The sequence below is a fragment of the Amphibalanus amphitrite genome, unplaced genomic scaffold (assembly GCF_019059575.1).
Source record: "Amphibalanus amphitrite isolate SeventyFive unplaced genomic scaffold, NRLGWU_Aamphi_draft 000072F_arrow, whole genome shotgun sequence".
In the NCBI taxonomy this organism is placed as follows: domain Eukaryota; kingdom Metazoa; phylum Arthropoda; class Thecostraca; order Balanomorpha; family Balanidae; genus Amphibalanus; species Amphibalanus amphitrite.
The window spans coordinates 856458-875937 of record NW_024881568.1 but is presented as its reverse complement, the minus strand read 5'-3'; the positions used below and the strand labels follow the sequence as shown (position 1 = coordinate 875937).

Below are 19480 nucleotides of genomic sequence, written 5' to 3'. Positions count from 1 at the left end.
CGCGGAAATAATCCGGGGCAGGCGCTGCTCGACAGCTTTCATACCCACACCACATTAAGAAAAAATATATCGATCAGTTTTTTACACTTTCCGTAATTGGATTGTGTTTGGTAAATGTGCGGCCCGGCGCTGGGCGTGTGGTTGGTCCTCACCGCGATATCTTGTCGCCAGGTCCCGCCCGACACGCGCGTACGTACTATTGAGCGCAGAATCCGCGCTCATACCGGGACCGAGGCTGGGCCACGGCGGGGCAGGCCTGGTGTGTCAGAGAGTGTACCGATTAGTGTGATGCGGCACAGTATCCTATGAGGGTCACGGAATGACATGACCTGGCTGTTTCTGTTCCGAGTGGGGCGGAAAGCCGGGGAAGGAGAGCCGCAGTATGCGGCCGCAGCCCGCGTGGAGTGTGTGCGGCTAGACGTCAACGTGAGCGTGATGGAACACCTCAGTGGTCTTGACAAGGGCAGGCTCATCTTGCTTTTCGATCAAGGTCACTCTGTCAAGCAGGCGGCAGAGATTCTCGGTGTAGCTCTAACTACTCCCAGACGGTGGAAACACCGTTATGAGCAGGAAGGGGAAAGGGGTTTGAAAGCGCGCTATGATAAGTGTGGAAGAAAACGGAAGACGACGGAGGAGGAAGACAGGCGCATGGTGGAGGTTCGTACTTTTCTTTTATTATTTGTTGCTGTTGTCTTTGCATTTCTAGGTCAAGACGAGCGTGTAGTATCAGATGACTAATCGGGCCAGCATAATGTTAATATCGGGCCATAATGACTAATCGGGCCGGCATATAATGATAATATGTCGATTAAACAGCATGTCTAATTGATTAAACGTGTCAAACTATTTAATGAGGTTAGTGCTTGTACGATGAACATGTTTATAAATAGTAGAAAATGTAAAAACCTGACCTTTTTTCCTCGATAATTACCAAAACTAATGCTGTACAAATATATACTTTACTTGACAGAATGTAATATTTATTTCGACCACAGGTCTTTTACAAACATTTTTAAATTAGAAAAGTGTCAAACTATTTACTTCAAGATAGGATTGATAATAGGTAATAGCGAGTGATTTTTTTTCGGATCTCGCTTAATGTCGAAAGAGCCACAGCTCAAACATTTTATGTTCATGTTGAATGCTTGTAAAGTTTGTGAGACAAAATCAGAGCACATAAAAAATTGAACCACTGAACAATGGTTGGCGGTTTCCTGCCCTCTGGGTGTCTAAAGAGACAAAACCTAAGATAAACGTTTTATGGTGTTGTGTAACAGGTCAAATGCCAGTAAACGTTCGATTGCACAAGTCGTATCCAGGTAGATATCGTTTTTGCCCAGCACGCCGTCTTCCCCGCACTCTTGCAAACGGTTCCATGTCAATTCCACCAGTGGCATTTCAAGCAGGTCAAACCAGTGACAACTACTCAACCAGTGACATTTCAACCAGTGACAACTCAACCAGTGACGAACCAGTGACAACTGAACCAGTGACAACTGAACCAGTGACAACTCAACCATTGACATCTCAACCAGTGATAACTCAACCAGCGATATTTCAACCAGTGACAACCAGTGACAAACAGTGACAACTCAACCAGTGTGCTAAATGCATTGGCTCTATTGTCACAAACCACGTTGGTTAAGTTGTCACTGGTTGAGTTGACTGTATACCCTTGTGAACATGTGCATTTTTCATTGTTGTTAGATATGTCTTCACTACTTCGGCAGGTGTTTTTGCCCTCCGTGGAGGAAATGCACCCCGACGAGGAGCGACCCTGGACTCTAATGCAAGACAACGCCCCATATCCACACAGCGAGGGCAGTCAAGCAGTGGTTCGAAGACCACGCAGACTCAGTAAGTGGCATCATAAACCTATCATGGCTGCTAACTCTAAAGGCTGCCCCACACTGGACCTCGCATGCGGGTTGCGAGTTTTTGGGTTTTCGGGTTTCTTCAAAATCAAATAATACAATCTAGCTGAGTGACCCACACTACTATCTAACAAGCGAGTCTGCATGTTTTTAGCTTCCGAGCTACCTTGCATCGCATTCCAAAAGTTGATTTTGAGTCAACTTTCGATTTTCCTCGCTGCGAGGTCTGCAAGCTCTACGAGGTTTGCGGGTTTCTCGTTGGATTCGAATTTTGGTTCGTTCATGCTGGTATTGCGACTATATGTAGTTTTCTGAAGGCGTACCGGCTTCACAGCATTCATGAAGTGACCATGAGGGTACGGTCTAATTACTCTATGAGTTAATATTATGCCCGCAAACTCAAAACCCGCATGCGAGGTCCAGTGCAGTGGGGCGGCCTTAAGTTGTGGTATGGTTTAGCTAGGTGACCGGTGACCTGATGGCATTATTTAAAAAAATCTTGAGATGCTGTTTATTTATTTATCTGTTAATTCATTTTCACCCCAACAGCAATGCATCCCAATTAGAGGAGCCGAGGCCTACGGCTATGTGCGGGAGGCTGCTTTGCCCCTGGTCGCCTCGTCCCCGCCTGTTATGAACTTATTGAAATAACTTAAACAATTATTTAAAAAGTTCTTAAGATGCCTGACAAAATTGATCAGTAATGATCAAACACTTTCCAACAGGTGCTATTCGTTGCACCATACAGCTTCATAGTCATGACCGATGTGTCAACCTATATCACGTTACAGTGAGTAACAAACATGGTTTTGTTCGCAGGTTCGTGCCATCCCCTGGCCCTCAATGAGCCCAGACCTGAACCCTATCGAAAATGTGTGGTCTCTAATGGTTCATGAGCTGGAGGAGGAGCTGCGCCAGCCGGCCCGGCAGCTCAACTAGGACGAGCTCTGGGCCGCCGTCTTGGCGAAATGGGAGGAGCTCCGCCGCCGCCCCGGCTACTTCCGGACCCTGGTGACCTCGATGAGGCAGCGGCTGGAGCAGTGCTCCGAGGCAGCGGGCGGCGGTGACCGGTGATGCAAGACCGGTCAACGCCGGTCGGCCACACCTCCTACTAAACCGTTCTGTTTGTTTGTCATCTTATGCTAAAGAACAGTGTTTTGTTTATAAATTTTACTTATGTTACCTACATGTGATTAGTGTGCAAGATGTATATTAGTACAAATGTGACTCAGTGACAAGAGGCTGATGCCTGATTTTTTTCCGTGATGTGATGTTCAGGGGGCTTGAAACGTCTCAACTATTAGTGCGAGCTAGGAGTGCTATGATCAGCAGCACTTGTATACCGGGTGTCCCAGAAAAAACGTTCCCAACTTTAAATCAATATTTCTCAGAAAGTGATAAAGATACAACATTGAAACATCGAATAGTCAATGCGGCACACATTTTCAGTAAATGGTGCGATTTTCATGGTGTTCGGTAAATTACTTTTTAAACGGTTCGGTTCGTGTTTCAAGCATGCCATGTAAAAATTACTTTTTTGCTCCGATGCTTACTAAAAATTGTGAGTGAGCGGGTCACTTTTACCCCGCGGCACCGCGGCCTAGAGCCATGGCTTCTACTGGCAGCTAGTCTCATTGATGGTTAGGGTCTCAGGATGACACATTCCCTCAGGCAGCCACGATGGCTCTGTGCCAGCGGCATCGGAAGAAGTTTCCAGTTTTCTAACCATCTTGTGGCTCAAATGCTTTCCTGGCTGACATTCCTGGGAAAAGGTAGCTTTTCAACCAGTTTTTTTTTTGTCATCTGCTGGCAATGCTGTTTTTCATAAGCTATTCTGTGGTCTTCTGGCACAGGAACCAGTCTGCTTTAGTTTGTTTTCCTTATCCGGTCGATTTACTGTTTGATCTACTGAAAGGAGGGTAATCAGCAGTAATCCATGCACCGTGCCACTCCTGTTCGAAACATGATTTGGTGTTGAAACGAATGGCATCCATGAGCACCATTTTGGCTCAGTATTTGAATATTTGGCACATTAGTGAGACAAAAATATTTGAAATAAGAACATACGTGTTATTTTCATTCACGTGCTCTATTTTTTATTCTTTTTTATAACATGGGACGTCTAACCCTATCATCACTATCGTTTGACATTGCAAAAACTTCTTGCTTAATTCAACTCAAGATTCCCAGCTTGAAAATGATGGTATAGTGTTATAATTTGGCATACCAATGCGCAAAAAAATGACGCAAACTTGATGAAAATTTTGGCTCGATATTTGTACTCGAATTTGATATAGGGGAGAGCGGGGCAATGGCGGACGGTGGGTAATGCCGGCCACCCATCTCTAGTGAGTACTTTGTCCATCACTAATCAGCTTATGTTGTTTACATTTCAGTTGTGCGCCTTTCTAGCACGTGGTGCAAGTTTGCCACGGTAGCTCCATTATTTTCATTTTTATAGCGTTAAATGTGTTTTTCGTATCTGATTTTTAATTTTTTTTGCATCTATTTGCTGATTGTGAAATGTGTTAACGCATTTTCAGAAGTGCTGCTTTGCAGTGACCTTCAATTAAGCCTTTCTTAGGCGACTGCTGGATGTGAGGCGTTTGCGACGCAACGCCTTTGACTGCTGCCTGCTTTCTTAAAATAAAGCTGACCTCGGGGTAATACCGGACACGTGTCCGGAATGACTCCACGCGGTTTTGTTTGCGACTTCTGTCGTTAAAGCTCAACGTTTCGGGTTGCTGTGTTTACGGCTGTGTTAGTTTGCTTGCTGTTTACGGTTGTGTTAGTTTGCTGCTCTGTTGGCGCCGCGCTGTTGTGTTGCAGCGAGTGCAATGTTGTGTTGCAGTGCAGTGCACTGTTAACTGCTGAATACAGTCGTCGTTTCTTAATTTTCACTTAAATTTCCATCGAAAGAACGGTTTGAGGATGAATACCAGTGACGATATTTCGACTTTTTGTGCTATTGCACTTAGTGGCCGGCATTACCCCTCGCTTTTTTGCACCTCCATTTTTCACCACATTTTCGCGTAGGCTCTGAATCTGTCATCAGTGATCTGAGATACTAAAACTGGGTGTTATCTGAAAGCCTATTCCTTTGGCTATAACCACAGTCAAAATCACCATAAAATAGCTTCAAATAGCTAAGCTACAGAGCAAGATGCTTATGGTGTCGCCATTGCCCCACTCTCCCCTATGTATAGGCCTCCAAAGTTCGGAACGTTTTTTTCTGGGCCACCCGGTATAGCATCGCTGGATTATATGCAGTGAGAATAGACTTGATTACTCAACCTTCTATGCGACAAACCCCAGGACTTCACTTGAACAAATATATAGCTGACACTCCTGGCATGTCTTGTTTTATTATTTGAAAAACTGTAAAGCTTCGTTTTTAGACGTAGGTGCTACTAGCATGCAGTCATTCCTCTATTGCAGTCATTTCCTCTAACAATGAATTAGTCAACTCTAATTCATTGACAGCGAGAGTTTTATCAGCACCCAGGGCTTCGACAAATTTTGAATGACTCCGACTTCTAATAAAACTGTTCACTCCGACCGAATACGGTTCCGGCTTCGACATCTTTTGCATTGAGGATTCCTAAAACGGTTGTGCAAAAGATGAAAAGGAAGATTAGTGCACTATGTGATATTTATTTTAATTGTCGCCCGTGGAAAGGGCCGCACCCTCCTGAGGTTTTTTCACGAATAGCGAAAAAAAGCGGCACGTGCCGCCAGCTTTCCGGCTACCTTATGGACCATCCTTTGCGCAACTTTTGGCGAAAAAATGACCGGGTCAGGTCAGGTAATATAGCTATGACGTCACAAAGGTAACAAGGTCAGGCCGATTTTGCACGAAATCGTAGTTTTTCGTGCTTTTAACGATGATATCGGTCACACTTTGGCCTTGTTTGGGTCAACATGGCACTGACACACCCTCCATTGACCTATGTAGGGTCAAGGTCAGGTCAGGTCTAGTTCAGGTCAGTGACCTCTGGTGACCTCTTGAATTTTGACTTTCCGGCGGTAATTTTTGGCCCTGAATTCGAATCTGATGGCCAAATAAAGCTCGGGCACTTGGTCTATTGAGCGTCTCAGGGTCAAGGAGAAGTCGCCGACAGGTTAGATCACATTTCCGACCCTAAATGTCAGACGGCATTTTCGACCACCCGGGGCGCGAACGCGACCCCGCGGCTTCCGGGCGCTCTGCCCCGGAAGTTATCGCGTAAAATGTGACAAACTATGCACCAAAATGCACCAAATTCATCCAGAAATACGATGGTGAAAATTCCATGACGATATCTGCCATAGCGGCGACGCTACAGGCGCGCAAAGTTAAAAATGCCGATTTTCCCGAACTTTGATCTTTAACCTGCCAAACTTAGGTCAAATATTGACCTATGGTCAAAAGTAATATGCGCAATCGCGAGCTCTCGTCGAGAGCAATACGCTGTTTTTCCGCTAAGCTCTACGACGACGCGTTTCGAAACGGCAGAAGGGGTCGTACCCCCCCCCCCCCCTCCACTGGAAAGGATGGCGAAATGCCGTCCACGGGCGAGGGTTGAATTTTTAAATTGCAAAGCTCTTAAGCGCCGATTCGGGCAACTTTCATAACGGTAATACCGAGGGGCACGCATTCGTGACGCATGCCCAATAAATGTGAATTGTTATGTCACATTGATGTTATGTTACCATATAGTTCGGAGAAACAAAAAGTCTAGTTCAGACAGAATGGCGGTGGCCATAGGGAAGTTGTGGCATTTTCGCTTATAGTTCGGCTCAGACTTCCGGTGAGATTTGTGCTTCCGGTACTTATTTGATAGGAACGGAATTTTTATTAAGGTGAGATGAGCATTTTTGAGAAACATGGCAAACTTCCATTTATAGTTAATAAAAAGTGTGCTCATGGTCTGGAAGAGCAAGGTTAAGAGCAAGGAGCAAGGCCAAAAACATCAGGAGTTTTTCTATAAAACGTTGCGGTGAGAGCAAAGAGGGCGAAGAATTTAAGGACGATCCGAAACTACGTAACGGCACACCTTAAAACAGAGAAGCCTCTTTAATCGCATTCCTACAGAAAGGGGTCTTTCCCCGGCTGGTCGGCCATATAATACACCGTTTCACCATGTCTGTGGCCTGCCTGTGTAGGGGAACAGCTATCTGCTGACACCGCCCGGGCCCGCTCCCCGCAAACAGCCACCGTGATCAGTGGACTTCAAGCAAACCCAAAACTTTGCTGGAGAAATAATCCCAATATACACAGTACACACTGCCGCACTAACTCCGCGCGGGCTGCGACTGCATGAATCGCTCCCCTTCCCCGGCCTCCCTCCCCCACTCGGGGGGGGGGGAGGGAGGCCGGGGCGGCTGCCTTCCGTGCGGCGGCTGACCCAAGTTCACCAGACAGCAGCCGCCTGGATGGGATACTGTTCCGCAGCGCACTATCGGTACACTCTCTGATACACCAGACCTGTCCCGCTTCGGTCCCGGTATGAGCGCGGATTCTGCGCTCAATAGTACCTCGTGACGCCCTGTGTGAGCGTCCGGGAACTCTTAGCTAGGAAACCTGCGGAGATGGGAGACGGGATACGGGCTTAGGTGGTAAATGATTGATACGACTAGTTTGAATTCACACAAAAAAATATGCCTAGTCATTCTAACCAGTGTGAGAATAAGGAAAGTGCGGTAAAAATAGGTTCCAAGAGCGTCGCTGATACTGCCTAGCGGTAAACTGGTTTTTGTTGCCATGCGAGGTTTGCTCTTGTCGCTCATTTTTTGAAGATCTCTTTTTTCTTGCGCATGTTTATATGTACAAGGAACAATAATATCGGCCCCATTCCAGCTCCAGCGATTTACATTGCTGTCCGGCCGGTTTCACGTCAGTGGCGGCCGTTGCTGGCGTCTCATGTGAATTTAACCGCTGATCGCGGGCCGTACTATATCATCGGGCGGGCGGTATGCCGACGTGCACTGTACGGCGGCGAGTATGGATTATGGAGACGATGACCCTGTGTCGTACCCACGCGGTGACGGCCGGCAGGGCGGCTGACGGTATCGGGGCGTCCGGGGAGGGCAGCGCGCCGCTCCAGGCACCGGCGGCCCTGTGGCGCTGCCGGCTGGCCCTGCGCCTCTCGCCGGCCCTGTGACGCTGCCGGCTGGCCCTGTGACGGTCGCCGGACCTGCGCCTCTCGCCGGCTCTGTGACGCTCGCCGGCCCTGTGACGCTGCCGGCCGGCCCTGTGCCTCTCTCCGGCCGGCCCCCAAAGGTGCAGCCGGCTGATTGAGCGCTCTGCGGAGCTCCGGTGACAGGTCAATGTGTCAGTCGCCGCCTGCCGCGGCCGGCATGCGCCTGTTGCCGGGCGAATCGGCGCGCTGGCAGAGGGGCACGTGACCGGGCCGCGGGCCGCCGTGGCCCCCTATGCCGGTGACACGTGGGGCGCGGCCGGGTCGCTGAGCGGCAGAGCGCCGTGGCCGGCCCACTTCCCGTCGCGCCGGCCTCCTCGGGCCATCAGGAGCCGGACGGGCGGACGAACGTTACGATCAGACAGGGCTCGCCGCGCGATGTATTATGTATTGTGTCTGCCGGCGGTCCGACGCCAGAGAGGGTTCCGTATCGCGCTGGGACCCAGAGGTGTAATTGATCCGAAAACGTTTTACCAGAGACGGCCGACAGTCTGGTAAAACAGATGGAACGCGAGCGGAGAAATGCCTGATGGGCGTTTGGATAAACCCATATGGCCATAACCGCTACTTTCATTGGCGTAACCGTGTTGTAACCTCGTAGCTTCTTCGAACTCCAAGGACCTTTGGGTTCGGGGCACCCTGAAGGGAGATTACAAGGCACGCTTATAGAGGTTTCTTGTTCTGTTCATAGAACTTCGTTGGCCGATTAAAGGTAGTGTGCCACCTTTGAAAGATTTCCCATTTTATTTTTCCTAGGATAAGAAGCTTCTGTTTTTACCTAATATCGCAAAAAAAAATCAAAAATGGGCCTGGAATAGTGCCTTTTTCGCCTAAAAGTTTATCGGTTTTTAGATATGTATAACAACTGTAGTGGGCTCACCTGCAAACAGGCGTCGGGCAACAATCGCGAATGCGGCGCACTTGTGACAATAAGCAAAGGTCATTATAGTGTTACGACCATACGACGTACGGGAATGAGTTATCAGCTGTCTAATCGTAGACAACACAATGTCGAGCCTTAAACTGTAAGCCCGTATTGGTATTGTTTCTTTTATTTGGCTGTCGAACATTAATTTATGGTTTGAAATATGATTTTATGTAAAATATTGATATAAAACAGCAGTCTCTTAAGTTATGACCCCATTTCACCACACGCAAGTGGCAGAAATGACAATGATCAGCTGACGCATTTTTCTTGGCCGAAGTCAGAGCGCGCGGCCCGACGCACCACGCGTATTTGGAAATTCCGACCCCGACGAGCATCAGAAGCCGCCTAACAGGCGTGTTCGAAACCGCAGGAGATGATGATGAACGGGTTTATCGAAACTTGATTGGATGAGCATATCGGTAATAGCGATTTCAGTGTGTGCATTTATTGTTCATAGTGGTGTGAAATGTGGTTGGGGTACGACCGACAACCCGTCGGGGCGAATTTCGCACTGGGGTACTCAAAATTTGAAGAATTTAAGACGTTTCCATGAGTTTTGAAGGTATGGAAAAGTTCTAAAAATCCGGTTCTCCTTATCTGGGCCATTAACTCCATACGGTCCAAGAAAGCTGGCACACTACCTTTAAATAGAGATAACAAATAGAATAGTTATATAATGTAAAATGTTGTGTAGCTCCTCCCAACTCGGCAGTTTGTCGTTTCAACTGACATCTCTGTGTGTGTGTTTTCAGAGCACAACCGGTACGGGTACACGGCCGACTCTGGTGGCGTGGCGGAGCCGCCGGCCGCCTGCCGTCCGAGGTACTACCCGGGCGCCTTCTGCATGCAGTCGGGCGATGAGGACGACTAGACCCCCCATCGGCACCGTGAGCGAGGGTAGGACAGGGCAGCAGGCACTGAACACTGGATAGTAACAGGACGCCGAGAGAACAGGAGACTGGACAGGGCAGTGGATGCACTGGAGATGATATCCAGAGCTGACGGCGACTGGTGCATGGCAGTGGCAGCGACACGCAGGCACCGTCGATGACACGAAGAAAATGAAGCGACTGCTGACGATGAGATCGTGCTTGGGTCACCTGTCGCACACTAATGTCTGTCTGTCCCGCGCGGCCCGCCGACGCTGGAGCCATGCCGCGAGTCCCCGTCAGTCTGCTGGCCGACCGTTCCGCCCGCCCTGTCCCAGCTCCAGTTCGGTCCGGTCCGGGACGCGCCTCGCTCGGTGATCTGTCGAGGGGCGGTTATATGTAGAGGCTCCAACTTCCCGGGGGTACTGTGGACCAGCAGCGAACTGTGACCGTTAGTTCCCCGGTGATGGATTTGATCGATCGGATGATGTAATGGGTACATCGAAATATCAGTAAGTGGCTGCTGTTAACCGTACAAACGGCGCATACGCTGCGCGTACAAATGATCGTCATGACTTCTTACTCCGGGACCAAGTGCCAATGTGATACCCGAGCCCGTGTCAGTAATTGCCCGTGTCAGATCAGTCGGTGAATGCTCTGTTCGCTGGAGGCAGAGACACGGAAGGCCCGCAGTGCTCAATGTGATGCGTTAGCTCCAGGGCCGGTGTCCCTGGAATGTGACGTTTTATTGTCTGGACGGGTTTCGGGCACACTTCAATACGGGCTTATTTACCTACTTATCTTTATGGGGCGTAATGTAATGAGAGCTGGGGACCAATGATGAATATTTTCACCCAGGGGTGAGACATATCAGTGATTGTCGCAGGTCTACCCTGATTGTTGAGCTTTGATGAATGTTGACGTGATTGTATTTAGTCTATGAATCTGCGTTCTTATAACGCCGTAGGCAGCTGTGATTTACATAAGTGAATGTTGTGTCTAGCACCAAACAGTTCCGCGTTATGTCAGTAATTTTTATATGTGGGCAGAAGCACTTGAATGTTTCAGACTGCCCGCCATAACCAAAACGGATGGTTCGACTATGATAGTGTTCGTGCCCTCCCGACTGATCGGGTTAGTGGATAATGTTTATTATATCAGCGGATGTGGTTTGTGCATGCTAGTCCGGTAGTTGCTGTCATTTGTTTATACTGGTGTTTTGGCGTCTTGTCATTCCGTTCCGATAGTACCCTGTAGCATGCCAGTTTTGCGACATTCCTTTTTGACCTCTCTACATGCCAGATAATATCTGGGTATATCTGGCAGATTCACCCATAAACACCTACGGAGTTGGGTGGTGGACATTCCTCGTTTATTTCGTTGTTAGTTCCGCCTATGGCTGATTGACACAGTATAGAAACAGCAGCAATAGGTGTGTTCAATGTTACTTGTTAGTTGCCTCTGTCCAACACTCTGAGCGCCGAACTGAGTGACTGGCGAGAGCATATCCGCGCGAGTCACCAGGTCACAACCGTCTGTGTTATATGTGCCATCGGACATCGAAGATGATATTTGGGTGGGCAGCGGTGGTCTGTCTGACATGTTATGCTGTTGATGAAATATATATTTTATGGAGAAATATCTGCAGTATCCCTGATTACCTCCTTGCTGGTATCAGATGAAGTTTCAGGTGCTCAGCTGGTCTCGCGGACCTCCAAGCCTTGGTCCAAGCCGAGCTGTGGTCGAAATCAGAGGCAAAGATCGCTTAGTTTAAAGACGCTGCAGGTCATATTTATATACGCTCATCGGGGGAATCGGAATCGGAATAGGATAGTTGCACCCGTGACCCCACCCGGCATTTGGCGTCATGTTAGCCGTTTTCACGACGGGCTATCTGGCGAATGCACCTAATTGAGCGAATTTGCACCAAATCTTACAACAAATATATTCATATCAATTTAGTTGTGTTTAGTCGAAAATAATGTATGATAATTTAAAAAAATAAGGTCTATAAGCATCTGTGCAACCCATACTGACAGCTCTTCATTGAACAAAATGAACTTAATTTGACCAGATCTGCACCAAATGTGTCCCAGGTGGCCGTCGTGAAAACGGCTACTAGTCATCAAATTAGCCCTCGCCGGACCTATTGGTTTTCTACATACGCGCCGGCCGAGGGGGGGGGGGGCGGGTACGACCCCCCCCCTCGCCGTTTCGCCCCTGGTGGAGCTAGCGCGTCGCGGAAAAAACGAGCGTGTGCGCCGTTACGAGACGCAGAGATTGGTACCCGATTTTAAGGTCCTAGGTCAACCGGTGACCTCTGAGGTCAGGTCAAGTGCCCCAAGGTACGGTTCAGTTTTTGGCGAATAACTTCGCAAAAAACGGCCGCAGAGCCGCGATTTTGGCAGCATCGTGTTCGCCTCGCTCAGGCGCGTCGAATGATATACTTTTTGTCCGGGTCAGGTCAACTTGGGGTGTTGACCTCAGGTCAAGGTCAGGTCAGCACCCCTAGGTCACGAAGCTGGTCGAAAGAGGTCATGTCGCATATCATTCGATTCGGCAGGTCTTCCTGAGCCCATTGGCGGCTTTCCCGACTCGCTAGCTCAATTTGATCCAGAGTTATTGACGAAAAACTAATATGACCTTGATGACGTCATTAATGACGTCACGCAAGGTCAACATTGCAAAAGTGACGCATCTAACCTTGCAAGGAGGGCACTAAATCACGATTCTGTGTGCTTGAGATAGTTGCAGATCGTTCCCGGCGCCAGAATAGCAGTTTTCATTTTTCCCCATTGACTTATAATGATGAGGTCACGAAAATGACCTGACCTCATATGACCTTTAGGAAAAAATCCGAGATATACAAGTTGTGAGAATCATAATGGATACTAGATCCTGCAAGTTTCATTTCCCTGTGACATCTCCTCTGGCAGTGAGGGCGTTGCGAAGTTGCGACATCTGAAGACCGTGCAGAAGTTCACTTATGACGTCATAGGTCAGTGACCTGACATGACCCAAAAATGCGGTTGGTGTCAAAAGATGCGGCCTGAATCAAAGGTCAGGTATGCCAAGTTTCAGCTCTCTATCGCCAGCGTGTTCGGAGCTATCGTGAAAAAACCCTATGGGGGGGGGGCGGCACCCGCCCCCCCCCCCTCGGCCGGCGAGGGTTAGATCAGCAGTTTCTCGACGACGACTCATGTAAGAGGCATGCTAGAGCGATGAAGGTCCGTAATGTTTATCAAGAATGTTCTTGAACCACGCACCGCCGGAGCACCTGGCTTTCTAGTTTCTACGCCGTGCATACGGGCGGCTCGAGCTCGCCACTCCGTACAATGCACTCGTTGAGCTCGACTCCTGGGTCATGTAACGATGCTTGTAAAGCGTCTTTCGAACAGCGTAAAAAACGAAATTAGGGTACTCAGGTCATTTTCTTGCGTCGGGTCAGAGGTCATATCACCAGAGCTCATCGAAGTTCAAAGTTGGCCTATTTCAATAATTTTGGGTAAATCGGGCAAAGACTCGGAGACGGGTAAAGCCACAGCGCTGGGGAAACGCATTCGATAGTTTTTAATGCCATTTCTGAATAATATCCTCAGACTTGGACCTAAGGGGTTTAGCCTTCAGAGGGCAAAAGCTCCATATGTTTTTGCGGAAACTTTATCTGCAATATTGACCGACTCGTGACCTGGCTGTATTGCCACAAAAACGTTTTAAGCACGTAGCTGATGGTTCCCATACCCGTTTACCCGTCCAATAATTCTGCAGTCCACCATCTCACGCCATGCTTCTAGCCCAGCTCGGGTCAAGCCGATCCTGCCTCTGGTCCCATTGTTGTACTGAGCAAAAACGACCACGAATGATGCATTACCAGCAATCACTGGCAGAAGCTTCCAAGACAGGTCTGTCAATTCTGTCAATCAATTATATAACTAGGACTTCTACATACCGTCAGATTTGTCTTCCAAATAAGTCAGCCTGTGGAGATTGCTTAGGGAGGGCACTTTTAGCAGGAATAGGACGGCGGCGGGTGGAGAAACTGTGCGTTATACTAGCGCTCATTTGCGGTTATGTGCATTCTTACATATATAACTTTCAGCGGCATTGTTGCATTTGCATTTGCGAAATAGGACATCGGTGTTATGTAGGGCGGCCGTGCTCCACCCTGGCTGCTTTCGATGCACACCTCCGACTTGGTTGAAACCCGTATCGACCTAGCTGACACACAAAAAGCTCTAAATAAGCCTCCAGCCGGCCCACTGGTGCATTTGCATGGATGTTTCTCAGTACATTAACCAGGCCTGTGTCCTCTGACGTCTGACCAGATGAAATCAGCCGTCGTTGAATAAGTCAACGTGTCGTTTCGTGCCCGAGAAACTGCGGCCAGTGGGTGATTTTTAGCCCCGTCTCTCGGCGGGCCGATGACCCGGGGCAGATAGGGTAGGCCGGGTCGTCAGAACCGGGTCCGGTACTCGGCAATTCAGCATTGGCGAGACTTACAACCCAACGCCCGGGGCCTGATGTTTCGCGCACCAAGTGGAATTGAATGCCATGAATTTCAGTTTACAGGGGGGATTCTTGAGACAGAGTAGGTAGTACTCGTATAGTCTTGCTGCGAGTGCAGGGACATTATATATCATAAGTGATATGATGACTTGCCTGCGCCTCCAGAGCAAGAAAACTGCTTCTTTAAATATTGGCCTAAAAAATAAATGCTCATTCACGCATGCCATGCTTCATTATTCGATCTCTCTGAAAGTCATATGACGGAGTGAGCTCTAAAGGGGTGCGGTCAGGTGTTCTTAGGGTATAACTTGTTCAAAATACCTAACCCTCACCTATAACTTCGTTACGACTTTCAAAAATAAAAATCACTTATTCGTCAATGCTATTGTTGTTCACCGATTAATATGTCCAAAGTTAGCACATGACGTCTACTATGCTTCTTATCTGTCGCGCGCCGCACCGAATTTGGCACACTATCTATTCAACGTCAGATGGCCCTTTCTGAGCCTGCATAGTGCATAAGTCTCGCAACCAGTATCTGAACGAGGTCATCAGCCTGAAATTTGGCTCGGCGCTGGCCTGAAACATTCAACGCTGATGCAAACTTGTGATAGACCGCCCTACACTCGGTACCGTTAGGTGCCCTTTTGTCACGGTTAGCTCCTCTTTGCTGTCGCTTTAGTTTTGTGTCCGCCTTTCGACCAAACATCTGTTAACCGAATAAGTACTCTACTTAGTACTTACCACTGACAAGCACCAAATATCTATCGTAAATGAGCAGCTTTAACCTTTGAATTTCCTATATTTTTTGCTTAATGTTGAAACATTTCAATGTTAAAATGATCGGAAATATTGATGAGAGTAAAGTGCTGCAACGTTCCTTGGTTCTGAGCTTCTGCAGTAAATAAAAAGAGGTCTTTTCTCGACGAAAGCAGTGCGGGATCGCGCTACAATGTTTTTACTCATCACAAGCGCCTCTTAAGAGCGTCGTAAAATATCGGCAAATCGTTTTTAAGAAGACGCCTACCTATAGTGTCAAGTTGACGTGTAAATGGTAGTGTGAGCTCCGTATTAGTCATACCCACAAATATCTTTGTTATTTTAACAGTGGAGTGTTTTCGCATAAAACGGCCAAACGGGCGCAATCATTGCAAACAGATTCCATTTTGGGCCACTCGTGTCGTAGTGAAGCATTTTATCTTTTTTTTGTAGGCATAAGCTAAAAGGCTTTCTATAAGGGGTTTAAAACGCATTGTAAAATATGTTATTAAGGGGTGACGCATAAAGTCACTGAAGTGGGGCATCACAAAGGGCTGTCTCCTACAGTGGCGGATCCAGGGGGGGGCAAAATGGGCATTTGCCCCTCCCAAACGGCATGATTTTAACATTACGCCTATGGACGAGGCATGGAAAAAATCGATAAATTGTTATGGTTTGCCCCCCCCCAAAAAAAAAAAAAAACTCTGAGCTGGATCCGCCTCTGGTCTCCTAAAAGTAAACCACTACAGAAATGTCTGACTCAATACAATCCCGTACCACTGTCGGATATGTGTAAGCACTCAACGTCAACTCCCATGCTGGTAATGCTTTCATACAGCGTGCAGTGCGAACTGCGAATTCTGCCATGAGAGTCGGCGACGGTGCATCTGCACGGGAGGTAGGCTGTGCCGCAACGCACCGGAGAGTGCGGTACAGCCTACATACAGTGAATGGCCGCCAGATCGCCATGCAAGCATACTTACACGGGCAAAATGAATCGAAATAGACCACTCTTTCGTCTGGCAAAATTTAAATAACCAGTACCACAATAACCAGAATGTGCCGCGTACAAACTTAGGTTTGTGGGAAATGCTCCGCTTGCATTTGCCGCCGCCGTCGCGGGCGGTGGCCGGCGACGGGGCGGCGGTCGGGCGAACTTCTGACTGAGCGTATGTTCGAAGTATGAGAGATGATGAATGTGTTCAGGCGTGTACGTATATATGTATGTATGTGTATGTATGTACGTATGTGTATGTATGTAAGTATGCATGTATGTGTGTCTGCGCTAGTATTATACCTACATATTTCCGGTGCACTGCATCACGAGAGTTGGCACCGAGACTTAAAGGAAATAGTTCACTTTTAACATGGGGTTTTGAACTGGAATAGCAGTTTCGTAGCTTGAGCTGAGACTGGCACAAATCAAGAGCTTTTACGGCTCAACGATCACCCTAGACGAAGATATTCCATTTCTCGTTCCGAGAAGAGTGCCTTGCAGAGGAATGCGTGCCTTGCACAGGAATGCAGCCACGTCATCGTCAGCCAATCAGCATGCTGCTTACAGCCAATGCAGTATGCGTAGGTTTGAATTACGCGATATGATTGGTCAACGCGTAATAAGCTTCCGCCTCAAACATTATTTTACATAGAATATAGTTCGTACTATATTAAAATATAGAAAATAATTGTTTTTACAAAAAGGTTTTACTTTCTTTCATGATCATTTTGAGCATAAAAAATCATAAATCAATAGCAAAATACTAATTTCAGGAAAGTGAACTGTTTCCTTTAAGCCCTTTGGCTTTTGTGCCTCCTCTTATTTTACTATATATTATGCGTTTAATTTGTATTACCAATAAACAGTTGGATGGATGGATGGATGCAATAACTTCATGGCGATCACTCACGGCAATAACTGACCGATCGCGCCGAAATTTGATAGGCGGGTAGAGACAGGTTATAGGGTGAATTGCACACGGCACATGGCAATTTCGATCCATCGTCAATCACCAAAAATTGAATACTGGTTTTGGGCTGTGAAAATCAAATGCATCTGATCTGTTGGCAAATGTTTTAATTCGAATTGCTGGGCTTAAAGTGACCATCCCACCTTAACATTAGTTTTGAGTGTTGAGGTAGCCAAAATGTGGTCCCTGGCTTGCACTTACCGGTTTGCGCACTCACAAGACCGAGAAATGCCTCAACTCGAAAATATCTAATTTCAAAGTTGCAGCACTTGGATTCAGAAGGCTAATGCATTAGAATGCCCCCTCTGAATGTGCGACGTCAGCGCAAAGCTAACGATTTTAAATCTTTTACTCAAACGTTTGTTAGCACGCGGTGGTATATGTATATGCTGCTTTGCGTGCAACAAGTGCTGCACTTTCGAATAAAGTCGCTATAGGAGCAGCGGAGATCCCAAAAAGTAAACAAAAGTAAAAGTCTAATATCTAGAAAACCGGTAAATATTTTTCGATGAAATTTGGTAGATATTCGTTTTCGCTCTTTCTGAACCGAGCGTCATCACTTTCCTGCCAATTCATTAATTTTTTTGAAAGTGGGAGGGTCCCTTTAATTCGCCAAATGTCGCCAAAGAGGTGGCCGATACGAGTTCTGTTTCGCTTCTTCATTCATATCAGCGGCCAGACAACCGATCGGTATTGTAGGTACCGCTATGACGTTCAGGTTCACTTACCGGGAATCACTGAAAATTAGCTCGGGTGCATCACTTACACAGTGTAATTAACAAACATTGATTATTAGCAAAAGTGCTTGTGTGTTCATCAATTGGCTTTATGTAGATGTACGATTTCAGGTCTTATTTAGGAGTATAAGGTATGTAAGAACGATGAGAAGGGCCGGGGCAAGCTGATAGTGCCAGTGGCGCGGGAACCGGGGGGGCTAGGGGGGGCTGAGCCCCTCAAACTTTTCGGCTGGGGGGGCTCGTAATGTATTTGAGCCCCCCCCCCCCCCCCCCAGCTGGAGGAATCGAAATCGGAAATCTACCAACACAATTTCATAGATTCAAACATAGGCGCGGGAACCGGGGGAGAGGGCAGTGGGGGAAGCTTGCCCTCACAACTCTGGGGCCGTGGGGGCGGTGCCTCACAACTTTTCATGAGGCCAGGAACCGTTGGGGCAGCTTGTCCTCCCCAAATTAGGGGTTGTGAGTCGCAAAGGAAGAAAGCATGTGAGTGAAAAATCTACCTATTTTACTGACTTGGCAACTCATTTGGCAGCTTAAAACCTTTATTCCAGGTTGCCAAAATGGTAGTTTCTTCACTCAGCTGAGACGGAATACCTCACTTTTTTGCAAATATTTTCTTCTTTTTTTTCGTTGATAAGGCCAAGGTCTGAAAAATAAGTGGCCTAAAACCGATGAGAAAGCTAGATTTGGGGGTACCCTAGGTTAATCTCTATGATGGTTCACCCCCCCCCCCAGTCTGGAAGAAGTTCCCGCGCCACTGGATAGTGGGGTGTTTTGATCTTTCAGTGCACCCCCATATGCGTACATAATGTTAAAAATCCTGGCCTCCTACTATAGCCCCCCCCCCCCTGGGGGTCCTGGATTTCCATGCCCTGCTGGTGGGGGTAGGGGTGTTTGAACATCCCCTTTCTAACTCGGCTCCTGAGTCACGTAGCGACACGCAGTAGGCGGCGCTCGAAAGAGCGTAAAAAAATCATGACTAAAGTAGGTAAAGTAGGTACCTATTTCAGGTCATTTTCAGGTAATGTCAAAGGTCAGCCGTCAGGTCACCAAAGATCATAGTTTAAATTTCGCTTCAACAAAGTGGCGCATAACTGTGGAAGAGATAAAGCTACAGCGCCGCGAAAAAGCGCATTACATAGCTCCTTTAACGCTTTTTCTGAATATTTTCTCAGATGTGGGTAAGGTTTAGCCTCCAGAGGGTAAAAATTGTCAAAACGGACCTTCTCGTATAAAAGGTTTTTTCTGCAATAGCTTATGCCTCAAAACTCGTGCGACATTTATTTTTCCGGTATCGTGTTCCTCTCGTTAAAGACGGACGCGTCGAATGAATTACAATTCATTCGTTCGTGTACACATTTTATACAGGCTGTTGCTGTTATCAACTGCTGTAAGTTTCAAAGCAATCGTTAAGTCGATGTAGCTCGGTGTAGCAATATTTTAAAGCATCGTGTAATACCGAAAGGGGAAGGCTCTTTTCGGTGTTCGGATTGCCTGAAACGGATTGCGGGTATCTCACAAAGCCCGCATGCCACTTTGCTGATGACACATCATAAATATGTCTTGACGAAACCCTTCATAATTCCGACATATTAAAAGCAGATCATTTGCCCTTATAGCCTCCCCTCCATGAGTGAAAACGCTCTCCACGGAGCACG

At 47.6% G+C, this 19480-nt stretch overlaps 1 protein-coding gene across 3 annotated transcripts in view; it reads left to right on the top strand.

The window, feature by feature from the left end:
* LOC122379147 (alpha-tocopherol transfer protein-like) overlaps nucleotides 1-11489 on the top strand; it is a 33967-nt gene extending 22478 nt beyond the window's left edge. For all 3 annotated transcript variants that reach the window (XM_043361095.1, XM_043361093.1, XM_043361094.1), the window contains exon 9: nucleotides 9734-11489. In XM_043361095.1, the coding sequence (XP_043217030.1) occupies nucleotides 9734-9852 (119 nt within the window). In that variant the 3' untranslated portion in view covers nucleotides 9853-11489. The remainder of the gene's footprint in view (nucleotides 1-9733) is intronic.
* The last annotated feature ends 7991 nt before the right edge of the window (nucleotides 11490-19480 follow it).